A 13,535-nucleotide genomic window follows, 5' to 3' on the forward strand; every position below is an offset into this window, starting at 1 on the left:
ATCCTGTAAGATTATTTACTTTGTGTCATATAGAAATTGGGTTATAAATTACGACTATTATAAATAGGAAAGCAAATGGTTTTCTAGAAAGTGTAGTTGGTTAGTTGACAATATGTGAATATTTAAATGTACAGAAAACGTAATGAAAACAGTTTCTGGTAACAAGAGTTGGGGTTTCTTCTTGTATTACTTTTCGAGAGGTGTGAGTTTTCTCTTTAGTCTCCTTATAGCTGATTTAATTTCCTGGTTTCTCAGAGTGTAGATCAAGGGATTGAGCAGAGGGGAGATGACTGTGAAGGTGACAGAGATGGCTTTATCTGTGGGGAGGGCAGTGAAGGGTCTGGCGTAGACATAGATGCAGGGCACAAAATGCAGGGTGACCACAGTGATGTGGGAGGTGCAGGTGGAGATGGCTTTTCTCCTGTTCTCTCCTGCCTGAGACCTCAACATCATCAAGATGACCATGTAGGACACCAAAAGGAATATAAACCATAGGGTAGTGACCAGGCCATTGTTTGAGATCATCAGGAGCTCAAGAACAAAGGTGTCTGTGCAGGCGAGTTTGAGAACCTGGGGGACATCGCAGTAGAAAGTATCAAGAACATTGGGTCCACAGAAGGGGAGTGGGAGCAAGAGGGAGATCTGCACTATGGAGTGGACAAAGCCCCCTAGCCAAGAGGCCACGATGAGGGCTGTGCACCGCCTACTACTCATGATGGTCACATAGTGCAGGGGCTTGGAGATGGCCATGTATCGATCGAATGCCATCACAGAGAGAGAAAAAATGTCTGCCCCACCAAGCAGATGGAAGAAAAACATCTGTGTCATGCATTTTGCATAGGAAATGGTCTTTTCCTTTGCCAGAAGGTCCACCAAGACCTTCGGGGCTGTGATGGAGGAGAAGCAGATGTCTAGAATGGCAAGGTTTCGGAGCAGGAAGTACATGGGTGTGTGCAGACGGGACTCAAAGGTCACAATGATCATGATGAGCAGATTCCCAAGCAGAGTTGTCACATACACAAAACACAAAACAAGAAATAAGACCAGGCTCAAGTGTTGGGACTGAGTTAGACCCAGAAATATAAATTCTTTTACTGTGGTGTCATTTTTCAACTCCATTGAATCACGACTTTTCTTTCTTGTACATCTTGGAAAACTTAACAGTATTATTTTAGCAAGTGTTAACTTTTCCTTAGTAAGCTCAGATTCTTGGAGAACTGAAAGCACACAGGCACTATTGATTACCACATGGCTTGCTATTTTAAGGTTATTATAATTGTCACTGTAATATATCCCAAATAACATTTTATTATATAAGCATGCATTTAGTTATTTGTGTCTGTAAATCATGAAGATTTTTAGAATGTATAAAAGCAATGTTCTAATTATAGAAGCTGTAAAAATGCAAGGAAAACAGGTGGATAACAAGTATTTGGATATTCACAGTGTGAGAGATATAGAGTAGATTTGCGTGTGTGTGTGTTTAATAAAGCAGTGACTATTTTGTACAACTAGAACATTTTGTATTTCTTTATTTTGGTTTTTCGAGAAACATTTTATATTTAATGAGGATTTTTTTTCTAGATTGGATACTCTGATTCAATAGTTCTAAGAACCTCTACTCACTAAGCAATAACCTTTGAATTAAATTCTACAGGAATTAATCATGAATTTTATTCCACCATAAATTTGAAAAATGTAAGGTCATCATTCTCCTTTATTACTATCTTCCTCAGGAGTGATTCATTATTTACACCTTTCCTTTCAATTAGCTTAGATGGTGAATTAGCCCCTCAGCTATGGAAAGAGGATGGTATTCCGAGCTATCTTTTGTTTATTACTTTAGCTTCTCTATTGTAATCAGTTATTTCCCTGCTGTCATTGCCGCACAGTGGCCTGCATGTATTTGAGGTGTATATCTTGGTAAGTTTTGATGTACTTATATTGCCATGTCGTGATTGCTAAAGTTAAGACAGTGGACCTATCTACAATGTGGTCTTTCTATAATCGGTCTCTATCTCTTGTATTTCAAACACTGTGCTCTGTTGTTATATAGAAGTCTGCACTGTCTAAAATTTTCTATAAATTAAACCCACTATTCCTATCTTTTTTTTTCTCCTTTTACTCATGAAACTTACCTATGATTGGTGACTGGATTTTTTAAAATTTGTTTTGTGTGGAGATACCACAGTATATTTAAGCATTCACTTGATGAAAATTTCTGGTTTTTTTTTTTTTTCCTTTTAACACTGTTAACCCTTACAGCTGCTATGAGCTATGTGGCCTTAGGTAAATATATTCTAATTCTTTCAGGGAAGTAGTTATGAATAGAATGGCTGTAATTCTTAAAATTAATGAGGAGGAAAATAACCAACTGCATTAAAAAAGTAGGACAAATGAGAGTGGGGTGGTGCATGCCTTTAATTCCAGCACTCAGGAAGCAGTGGAGAGGCAGAGAGGCAGAGAGGCAGAGAGGCAGAGAGACAGAGAGGCAGAGAGGCAGAGAGGCAGAGAGGCAGAGAGGCAGAGGCAGAGAGGCAGAGGCAGAGGCAAAGGCAGAGGTAGAGAGGCAGAGAGGCAGAGTCAGAGGCAGAGGCAGAGAGGCAGAGTCAGAGGCAGAGAGTCAGAGGCAGAGAGTCAGAGGCAGAGAGTCAGAGGCAGAGAGTCAGAGGCAGAGGCAGAGAGGCAAAGGCAGAGAGGCAGAGGCAGAGGCAGAGAGGCAGAGGCAGAGAGGCAGAGGCAGAGAGGCAGAGAGGCAGAGGCAGAGTGGCAGAGGCAGAGTGGCAGAGGCAGAGGCAGAGAGGCAGAGGCAGAGAGGCAGAGAGGCAGAGAGGCAGAGAGGCAGAGAGGCAGAGAGGCAGAGAGGCAGAGAGGCAGAGAGGCAGAGAGGCAGAGAGGCAGAGAGGCAGAGAGGCAGAGAGGCAGAGAGGCAGAGAGGCAGAGAGGCAGAGAGGCAGAGAGGCAGAGAGGCAGAGAGGCAGAGAGGCAGAGAGGCAGAGAGGCAGAGAGGCAGAGAGGCAGAGAGGCAGAGAGGCAGAGAGGCAGAGAGGCAGAGAGGCAGAGAGGCAGAGAGGCAGAGAGGCAGAGAGGCAGAGAGGCAGAGGCAGAGAGGCAGAGGCAGAGAGGCAGAGAGGCAGAGAGGCAGAGAGGCAGAGAGGCAGAGAGGCAGAGAGGCAGAGAGGCAGAGAGGCAGAGAGGCAGAGAGGCAGAGAGGCAGAGAGGCAGAGAGGCAGAGGCAGAGAGGCAGAGAGGCAGAGAGGCAGAGAGGCAGAGAGGCAGAGAGGCAGAGAGGCAGAGAGGCAGAGAGGCAGAGAGGCAGAGAGGCAGAGAGGCAAAGAAGCAAAAAGGTAGAGGCTGGCAGATCTCATCAAGATTGAAGACAGTTTGGCTTACATAGGATGTTCAAGGTTACATAGTAAGACCCTGTCTAAAGAAACAGTAAAGTAAAACTACAGTGTGAATGAAGTCATGGTACACATAAAAAGCAATGCACATCTGTTAGCTAATGTTGACAAGACTGGCATACCAAGAGTGGGCTGGAACGGTGGTGGGGATGTGAAATGGGAAAACTACTTTTGAAAAAAGTTAAGCAGTTTCTTGAAATATAAAACATGTGCTTACCATATAATTGGGTTGCTTTTTAGTTTCCTTTCTTGTAATGGTCCTTGATTTCTTTCTCCTGAATTTATCTCCACTTTTCTCTTATTTTAAGGAAAAATAAACACACAAACAAACAAACAAGCAGAGAGAGACAAAGAAAGGCAATGGTTACCTTTTTTCCTTTTATTTTGGGAGTATGTTTTTTAGTTCTAATGAAGATTTTTCTTTCCACCATAACTCACTTTTCCTTCAAGTTTTTTTCTTCTTTATATATCTTCTTTAAAGCAACTTCATTTGGAAGACTAAAATAAATAAATAAATAACCCAAAATGTTCTAATGGTGCGCTGGTACCCTCCCCCCTCCACCACGCTGACTGGCCAAAGTAGAGGGGGCTACTTATTGTTCTAACACAACCAAGTTACTTTACCCATCTGGCCTCAGTCTCTGTACTTGTCACTTGCTGACAGTGACACCCTTTGTGTATCATTTTCATGAAGACTAAATGAATTAATTCATGTATGACATCAGTATTAAAAGCATTCCTAATGAATGGGAAACTTGTTACGTGCCTGTTAAGGTAAGACTCTGTGCTAACCACGTATTCACATATAACTTCTTCAAACATAGCAGAGTCTTAGAGGATCTGTGTATTTCTCAGGATACAAATCCTAAAACAAGTTCATCAGAACACACACTCTTAAGGAAGTTAGGATAATGAATGTTGCAGAATGTGGTGGGTGTTGTATGTCAAAAGAACACATGCTTTGTTTGGCTTCTTGGCTGGCATCATCTAAGCAGACCAGAAGTTGTTCAACAAAGCCTCTAGAGTAAGAGCCTCTAAGGCTTAAGACCTTGTGTTGTCTTTGTAAGAATCGGGCAGGTGTGTGGTCTCCATTTCTGTGGCATGGAGATCATGGTGAAGGGAAGCTGTGGAGATTACAGTAATATGTAGCGGTCATCACATACAGGCTGGTTACCTAGTAGAGGCTATGTTGATTAACTTAGATCAGCTAAATGGTAACTGAGCTGGTGAATGCTTGGATTCATAGAGGTGGTCCCTAGAAAATACCAACTCTGCATAGTTACCAGAGATGTTAAGGAGACCAACTTAAGCATCAAACCTTCCATTCTGCCCCCTCTACACAGCATACCATGCTCTGTGGGAGGCAAGAAGACAGGCCATAGCTCAGATTACAGAGTCAAGTTTTGTGTTCAGAAACGTGTTTTAACCTCCCCCAACTTCTCTAGAGTGTAATTTTTAATCCACTTAATTATTTGGAATATATTGATGGTGCCTTGGCAGCGTTCTAGGTTATTTGAAAAAAGGGATACGATCTATACATGGTGGAAAATAATAAAAATCTAACAGTTATTTAGGAGTGAAGGGGCTATCACAAAATAGATACGATGCTAAGTGTGAGAAAAGGAGGATTTTTCTCTAATGGGCTCAGGGTAGCTGCACAGAGGTGGTGATGACTATATTGGGGTCCGTGGGGATGGGGTGGGCAAGGGGTCCATTTGGATGCTGAAAGCTGTTTGTAAATTGGAGTTTTGTCTGGGAAGAAATGGTTTGAACACAAAGGTATTGAAAAATATACAGAAGGAAATTATTGCTATAATAATTTTTTTTTTTTTGTAAATCTAAGGGTTGTAGGTGTTACTTTTATTAGTCTTTTAAAATTTATTTGTAACTAGTTATTTACTTATTTTAATTGGTGTGTGTGTGTGTGTGTGTGTGTGTGTGTGTGCACCACAGCATGTGGAGGCCTGGGGACAACTCTGTAGAGTTGCTTATTTTCCTCTGCTTTTACGGAGCTCTGGTTCTTGGACTGAGGTCATCAGGGTTGGATAGGAAGCACCTTTATTTGCTGAGTTATCTCATCAGCTCCTTGTATTAGTCTTTCAAGTTTTCTGAAGGTTTGAAATACATCATTTTTCTTTTTACACTAAAATGAAGGTCAAGAATTTCAGTCAGAGGAGATCCACCTACATAGACAAAGAATGTCTGAGGAAAATCTCGATACAGCTCAAGTAGTTTCTTGTAACAAAGAAGACCTTTTTCCAAGTTCCAAACTGATCTCTTTTCCACGCGTCTCATCTCACAGTGAATATTTCTAATCATGTCATTTGCTGCAGAACATTTTCTGAAATGTAGAATCTCACATACACACATTGCTTGGATGATCACATTTAGATTTTAACCTCTACCTTACCTTCTGTCTCATGTTCACACACACAGGACACCACAGGCTTGCAAAGCTATAGAAGTCCACTACTTCCCTAAAATCTTGAATTGTTTTTCAGGAACTCTGATACCTTAAATGATGTCCACTTGGACCTTGAAGACTGTTGGCTTCAGAATGGTCTCTCTCAGTGGTCTCTGCTTTTATTGATGTGACAAAGGGCATGCTCCAAGAGTGATAGTTTCTTGGCTCTTCCACACGGCATGACTTGTGTTCCATCATAGTCACTGACTTCTAAGTCCCAGAACAAATATGAGAATTACCAGAGGGATTATAGTGGATTCGATGGTGGAAAAGTTCTGTTGACAATGAGGTCGTTTCAGTGGGAGTAATTAAGTTGTTACTCAGCAACAGATGTTTTGGAATATACATTTTCTGTAGCATCTAAAAGCGTGAGTTCCTTGTGTCCTAACTCCAATAGAAAAATGGGTTTGGTTTGGGACATAAAGTTTGGGAGAAGGCCCTTTCCAGTTTATATCTCAGTGCTTTTTGTTCACAGGGCATCTGTCATGTGGGATAGAGGCTGAAGCAGGCTGAAGCAGTATAGTGACTACTTAGGCTAAGGAAAATTAATAAAGCATGATAGCAAGATGGTTGCACAGTGACAAATATGATTTTATTCAATAGCTATTTTGATTGTTTGGTAGATCTAAAGGTTTTAGACAGTGGCCCTGTATATGTCCTGGAACTCACTACATAGATCAGTCTGTCCTGGAACTCACAGAGATCTGACTGCCTTTTCCTCCTGAGTGCTGGGATTCAAGGCCCTTTACCCTAATTACTGGTAATAACTGCTCTCCTTGCCGGGTCAGTAGGGTCAGTAGTACAGAACTGGCTTCTCCTTCCTTTGGCCCCAGCCAGCCTCCAGGCAGGATGGCTCAATTTCCTTCTAAGCAGGAAATCTCCTTGAATTTTACTCAGAGTCCAGATCCAGCTGTCCCTTCCTGGTTACAATCAGAATTAAATTCAGTAGATGCAGCAGTCTCCCAGGTGAAAGGTCACCGGATGGAGTCCTTACCTTTGCAGGACTACTTGTTGAAGAAAAGTTTTGATTCAGGATTACCACAGCTGCAGTAACACAGGGATTTACTTTATACCTGTGTGGCTCATTGAAGGTGTCTCTTTCGAGATGATAAACCCTCACATCCAACTTAAACAGAGTAAACAAAGACAGGAGGCACTCCTAATGGCTGTTGGCAGGACATCTCTTTTCTGTATTATTCCAGTCTCCAACATCATCCTCTTCCCACTGTTGAAAACCTTAGGGATAGAAATAGAATGCTTTGAGAGACATCTTGATACAAAAATAAGAGCAGTATTCACTGAGATTTCAGTGTGCCAGGTATTTTTAAGAGAATAAACTTTTAGATTTACAGTAGACTTTGTAGATTTACAGTAGACTTGCAAGAAAGTTACAGAAAGTTCTTGTCTATCTCATGTAAGACCTCACTATTAATGTTTCCATGACACCTTTGTCAGGACCAATGGGCCACATACTGAAAAGTTATCATTAAGTAAAGTCTATTCTTTATTTAGATTTCTCTAGTCCTCTTCTACCTCATGATCCTGTCCAGGATACCAGATTACATTTAGTGGCCATGACTTTTAAGCTCTTTGAGGCTCAGACAGTTTCTCAGACTTCTTTTGCTGGAGAGCATCAAAGAGTGCTGGACAGGGATTTTTAGAGAATGCCTCTAAATCTGAGTAAGTGTCATATTATTTTCTCATAGTTAGACAGAAGTAATGAGCTTTGGGGTGGGGGAAGGAATATAGTGTCGTTCTTTTCTGATCATATCAAAGGGCACACACTGTGACCATAGTACACCAGTGATGCTGTTAACTTTAAACCCCAGACTCAGGCAATGTTTATTAGGTTTCTTCAGTTGTTGTTTTTTTTTTTTCTTTCTATGCTGTCATTTTTTCATACACCAGGAGGAGGTTGTCCCTAACTCATCTGTAGAATTGGGAGTCAGACCACATATCCTCGAAGGTGGAGCACCTGTATAAATTATTTAAAATTCTACACATGAGCAGACCAAATTCAGTTACATATTCAAATATTTATATCTGCACGGACTCATGGATATTTATTTTATGCTCTGAGCAATAATACAATATGTTATATATATTTTATTGCTTGGGTTGTTTCTACTTTGGCCACTGGGAACACTTTGAAGAAGCTACTGGGTCCCTTTGATACACATCAAGTTTTGTTTTTGAGAACTTTCTTGTATTTTGACAAGACACTACCCATTTATATTGTATATGTCTGTTTTAGTACTACTGTTAGTCATTCTTCAAGAAAAATTTCTTCCTTCCTTCCTCCTTTCCTCCTCTGCAGTGATACTATAGGGAACAGATAGCCAATAGGCCATTTGTGTTCAGACAACATGGTGCTAATATCAATACCCATATCTGGGAGCTAGGAGTTAGCACAAATGGCTGACACCAGATGTCTGGGAAACTATAAAAGTAAACACTGATGTCTATAAGGGTTTCTGGGAGAATGCTACTTTTGTGTGGTTTTATTTGAAGGTGGTTTTGAAGTCAGAGGCTAGTGCATCCAGTTTGTCTTTGCAATAGCCTACATGTTTGTGGGCCTGTTTTGCCTGCCTCCTCAGGGCCTATGTGTCCTGGAATGGTTGTTCTGAAGGCTGCCTGTCTACTCCCCTGTGTGCTGGCCTTTGTCTGTATTGAGTAAAGTATGACTTATCTGCCAGAAAATCCTCGAATTCTCTTCACTCTTCTGGTTTCCTGTGATCCTTCTCCCTTACTTGCATTATGCTTGTTATGCAATTCAGAAATTAAAATAAGAATTAATAGTAACATATCCATACCGAACCACAACAAAAAGCAACATCACTATATAATTGTAATTACTAGGAATACTACTTTTTAAAAACTATAAAATTCAAATTTTATTATTTTATCCTTTTTTTCCCACGTATGAATACTTTCTAGGAAATGATGGTAAAGCCCAGATCCATTTCTAGTGACCAAAGGCAATTTCATCTACTCAGGGGATTCCTGATGAGTAATGCAGAGTACTGGAAGGAATTGTCAGACCTGTAGGAAGCAAACACATAGGGGAAAATGCAGAAGCCCTCAGTTGGCTGATGATTGGCTAATTAGGTTCATAGGGTGCACAGACTGTAGGAGCACATACTGGGTCCATCAACAAACCCAACTAATTCAACCTTTAGACTTTTTCAAATATCTCATCTTCTTTACCATTACTACCTTAAGATGATATCTTCATTATTTATTTCATGGGGTGATGGAAGAAACCTCTTAGTTGGTCTCTTCTGTCTACTCATCTTGGAAGAGCCTTTGATTCTTTCAAAATATGCACCATTATTTTGTTCTTTGAAGCTTTTCAAATACTTTCCACTTTACTCAATGTGAGTGTCAAGGGCTTTTCAGTGGACTAGATTATAGGTTGTAACCACTTGGTCACACTCTCCCATTATCTTTCTGACTTCAACTAGCACATCCTTACTTCTTGTTTCCCCTAAGCTGGCTCTGTGCTATTTCCTTTAGGCTTCCATCTCCACATCAGAGTCTTTGCTTGACTGACTTGTGGACTAAGATTTGTACCTTACATAATTTTTTTCTAGGCTCAGCAATTTTAAGAGTTCGGATCTACCTTCAGAAACATGAAAAGATTCACAGCATACTAAATATAATGTGTAAATATCATAAGGAAACAAATAAAGCTAAAGTTGATACATTGAGTACAGCTGTCCACCTGTCCCGATATTTCTTAATCCATATAGAAAGTCTGAAGTACTTTCATAGATTTCTGCTGTTTTTAGTACATCATACAATTGGAGAATAAAATAAAATAAAATAAAATAGTTTATATTTTTAAAGACAGGATCACATGTAGCCCAAGTTGGCCTAGAACTCCTTACATAGCTGAGGCTTGTATTGGACTTCTGATCTTCTTTTGAGGGGAGTAGTTGAGGCAGGGTCTTTACATGTAGCCCTGGCTGGCTTGGAACTCTCTATGTAGACCAGGCTGTCCTAGAACTCAGAGATATGTGTACCTCTGGTTCCCTACATCTGGGATTAAAGACATGTGCCACCCTGCTTCATTCTACTGAACTTTTGATCTTCTACCTCTACCTCCTGAGTGTTGGGATTACAAGCAAGCATCCCCATACCTGTTAACCCTTAAAACAATTATTTATACTGTTGCTTTTAAAATTTATGCATGTTTACATTTTCTTGATTAATTATTCATATTATTTATTGTTTAAACATTTTAAAATTTATTTTTTAATTCATGTGTATGTGTGAGTGTCTACTTATCAATGTGTGCTTAGATGCTGAGGGGATATACCGAAGTAGAGGCCTGCTGTCCTGAGGATCATAGAATGATCAGGGAAAAACTTTTGCTCGAGGTCACACTTGTGGGGTCACAGTCCTGACAGAAGCTGTGCTAACTCCAATGCAAATGTTCTCAAGCTCTTCAGTGTGGGCATTCCAGTTTAATTTCTGTTGCTGTGTCACACAGGGATAAAAAGCCACTTAGCAGAGAAAGGAGCTTATAATGCCTGTTACAGTCCATCATCATACAGCAGGGCAGTCCAAATGGCTGGAATGTAAAACAGCCCATCACAGCACATCCTCAGTCTAGAGCAGAGAGAAATGCATGCATTCCTGCTCAATCGCTTGCTTGTGCTCAGCTCTACTACTCCACCTTGAATGGTGTCACCCACATTGGACTGGGTCTTCTCATATCAATTAACGTAACTAAGACCATTCTTCCGTAAGATAACCCAATGTGAACAATGCATCATTGAGACTCTCTTCCCAGGTGAGTCTAGGTTGTGTCAAGTTGAAAACTAAAGCTAGCCACTATGGTGGGCTTTAGATGAAAAAGTCTTCAATTGATAGTGATTTGTAGAAGAAACTTAATTTGGATGTGGTTGCTTCATAGATGTTTTAACTTGATGGAAGACATTATAAAGTTCTAGAACCCCTGTGTGTCCTAATATGTGTCTTAGCTGTCTTCTTAGGTCACAGTGCTAGAATGTCTGAGTGTCTTCTGATTCAGTTTCTTCTATTTCCTCCAAGGCTGTGTTGCAAAAGAAATATCTATCTCCCAGGCTAATAATTTTATTTTTATTTTCTTTTAAATATCGCACTAATGAGATTGTTGAAAGTCAAGTGTATTTAGTAAAAGCAGAAAAACTAGTCAGAAATCAGTAGATTGTATGTATCTGAGGTGCAAATGTTCTCAAAGGTGGTGACAGACAGGAGCTGTTTACCTGTCTGTTCCATCAGAAAAGTCCAAGTCTTTTCCAGAGTCTCCTCAAGGGTAACTTCTGGGTCTTCTCATATCAATGGACTTCTCTGCTATTATGGACTGTAACTGGAATCTCCTGCTTCCTCAGTGGGTAAGACCACTTGCTGTTCAAGCAGGAGAACCCAGGTTTAATTCCCAGCACCTACATAAAAAGCCAGATATGTGTGTGTGAGTACCTATAACTCTGGTGTTGGGGATGGAGACAGGTGAATCCTGATGACTACGTAGAGTTTCCTGTTCACTGAGAAACCTCTTTCTCAAGGTGATGAGGAAGGGAGTAATAGAGGAAGACATATGGCGTCCTAATCTGGCCTCCGCCACGATGTGCACTTGCACATTGTTGTGCGTTCTCCCCGTCCCCCACAAAATTACAAAGGTTTAGTTTGATGCTTTGGTGTCAAACTTCTGATGCATTAACCGAATACTCTATTTGTTTTGCTTTAGTAAAATCTTTTCAGTTCTCTTGGTCAGTTTCATTATTTTCAGGGTTAAAGATTCTGGCTTTCTTAATAGCTTGAAATGAAAGGACTGTCTTCAGGTTAACTGTCCCTCATTAGTTATGATTATCATTGGTTGCTTTCTACATTGTTCAGGAAGGTACTTGGATTAAAAACACATCAGAGATTCAGAAAACTCTCTGGAAGATGATTTATTTTCATTAAAGGGAGAATTCCAAGTTTACACAGAGGGGAGGGGCAGTGCAGAGACATCTGTAGGAGACATTGGAACACTGGTTTTGTTTTTTAACTTCTTCCCTATTCTGCCCTCAACTCAATGAATGATGGGGGGTGGGGGGAGCTCTCATTGACTGTGAACTTGTAGTTGATATCAATCACTGAGGAGGAAGAAGAGGGGCAGGGAGCTGGTGGCACTCATAAGGGAGTAGTAGCGCAGAAAGGTGTAGCTTCCTAGGTCTTAATGTTACTGTCCCAGTTTTACTTTCTGACTAAAGACAGGAGCCAATTGGAGATCTTCTTTGCTCTTCTGCTGTGTTCCTCCTTCATCTCTATTTTCTGCACCATCATCAGATTCATTTGTATGTTGCTGAGATAAAGTAGTTGCAGAATGATGTTGCCCTTGGGAGTCTCTCCATGTCAAAGGCTGAGGTGTTTGTGAATAGTTGTAGTATACATCTGTATGAAGAAGAAGCTTTTATTTATTCCCTAAATAGGAAGAAAAAGAAGAAAAGCAAGCTCATTTTTTCCATATTCTTAACAGTAGTACACTGGGGAGACTGACTTAAAGATGTGACTGTATTTAGCTCTAAAGCCATTGTTATAACTACCATTTTTTTAAAAAAAGCATCCAGCAGGATGGAATTAGATTTTCATCCCAGGTTTAAAGTAAAGACAGCAGAAAACAGTCCAACATGAGCTATTAGCTTAAAAAAGCCACAGTGTTCCAGATAAATTAGGAACCAGCACAAGACCAACTCATTCTCTCACCCACCTATAGCGCACCAGATGTTCTCTGGAGTTAGCCAGCTGCATTCCTGCGGCCATGTTTCTTAGGAAGTGGATGCATATAGTCATCCTTCTATCCCTTCTCACATAGTTTACAATGCTTACAGCGAAGTTGTGAGTGGGCTTATTCTAGCAACAGAAACAGAAGAGCAGAATAGGTCTGAGGAAGTGATGTTCAGTCTGATGGGAAATATCAAGATTTAAATGCACAGATAGCTGTTGGAACCAATGTTGGCCCAGTGATTTGATACAGCAGAACCTTATCCAGGGCTGGTTCTGAAAAGTTATCAGAAAAGACCAAAACTTTTTTTTAACAGGCTGGATGACTTACCAAGAACAGGAGCAGAAGTGTATAACACAATGAAAATAATTCAAAAAGGCTGATTAGTTGTGAAGTAACATGACTACGTGACACAGTTGTAGTATAGGAGAATGTGGGGGTGAATGGGGATTGTTAATTTTTTTCCAAGACAGGGTTTTACTGTATAGACCAGGTTTGCTTAGAATTCCCAGAGATCTGCTGCCTCTGCCTCCAAAGTGTTGGGATTAAAGGCGTGCACCACCACCATCTGACTAGATTTTTAATTTTTATTAGTCACAGACAAATACTTGCCTTATTAACTCAGTGGCAAATATTTTATTATTACATTCACTGGTCCTGAGGTATTGTTTTGTTGACCAGCAATTGATCTAAGCTTCCTGGACTCTTTGGTCTATGTAAGATTGTAAAATGTGTTCCATGGGGAGCAGGAACAATTAATTCCCTTGATAAGTTGGCCCTCAACTCTGACCCATGTGTTTAGTAGCAGATGGCAGAGAGTGTTCTGAGAGCTGTGATAGAATTTTGTGGTTCTTTTTCAAAGATGGGGACCAGAAAAGGACAGTGACCTACTGCTCCAAACTCTGGTCATGGT

General features: G+C 40.6%; 1 protein-coding gene across 8 annotated transcripts; it reads right to left on the reverse strand.

The window, feature by feature from the left end:
• LOC117720754 (olfactory receptor 4D11) lies at positions 1–6,090 on the reverse strand. 8 transcript variants are annotated; one of them, XM_076917707.1, is made up of 4 exons: positions 5,815–6,090; positions 3,843–3,902; positions 3,622–3,701; positions 1–963 (listed from the first exon to the last, which is right to left on the reverse strand). In XM_076917707.1, the coding sequence occupies exons 3-4, from the start codon at positions 3,622–3,624 to the stop codon at positions 187–189; spliced, it is 780 nt and encodes a 259-aa protein (XP_076773822.1). In that variant the 5' UTR covers positions 3,625–3,701; positions 3,843–3,902; positions 5,815–6,090; the 3' UTR covers positions 1–186. The 8 variants fall into 8 exon arrangements, with proteins under 8 accessions (XP_076773822.1, XP_076773803.1, XP_076773801.1 ...); XM_076917688.1 differs by having other exon boundaries at positions 1–1,217; positions 5,918–6,089; XM_076917686.1 differs by having other exon boundaries at positions 1–1,217; positions 5,815–6,089.
• Positions 6,091–13,535: the final 7,445 nt, after the last annotated feature.

Source organism: Arvicanthis niloticus, chromosome 1 (genome assembly GCF_011762505.2).
Source record: "Arvicanthis niloticus isolate mArvNil1 chromosome 1, mArvNil1.pat.X, whole genome shotgun sequence".
Taxonomy (NCBI): domain Eukaryota; kingdom Metazoa; phylum Chordata; class Mammalia; order Rodentia; family Muridae; genus Arvicanthis; species Arvicanthis niloticus.

Bases quoted from the DNA above. Each gene is read 5' to 3' on its own strand.
- LOC117720754 (XM_076917693.1), bottom strand. From the start codon at position 1,119: ATGGAGTTGAAAAATGACACCACAGTAAAAGAATTTATATTTCTGGGT.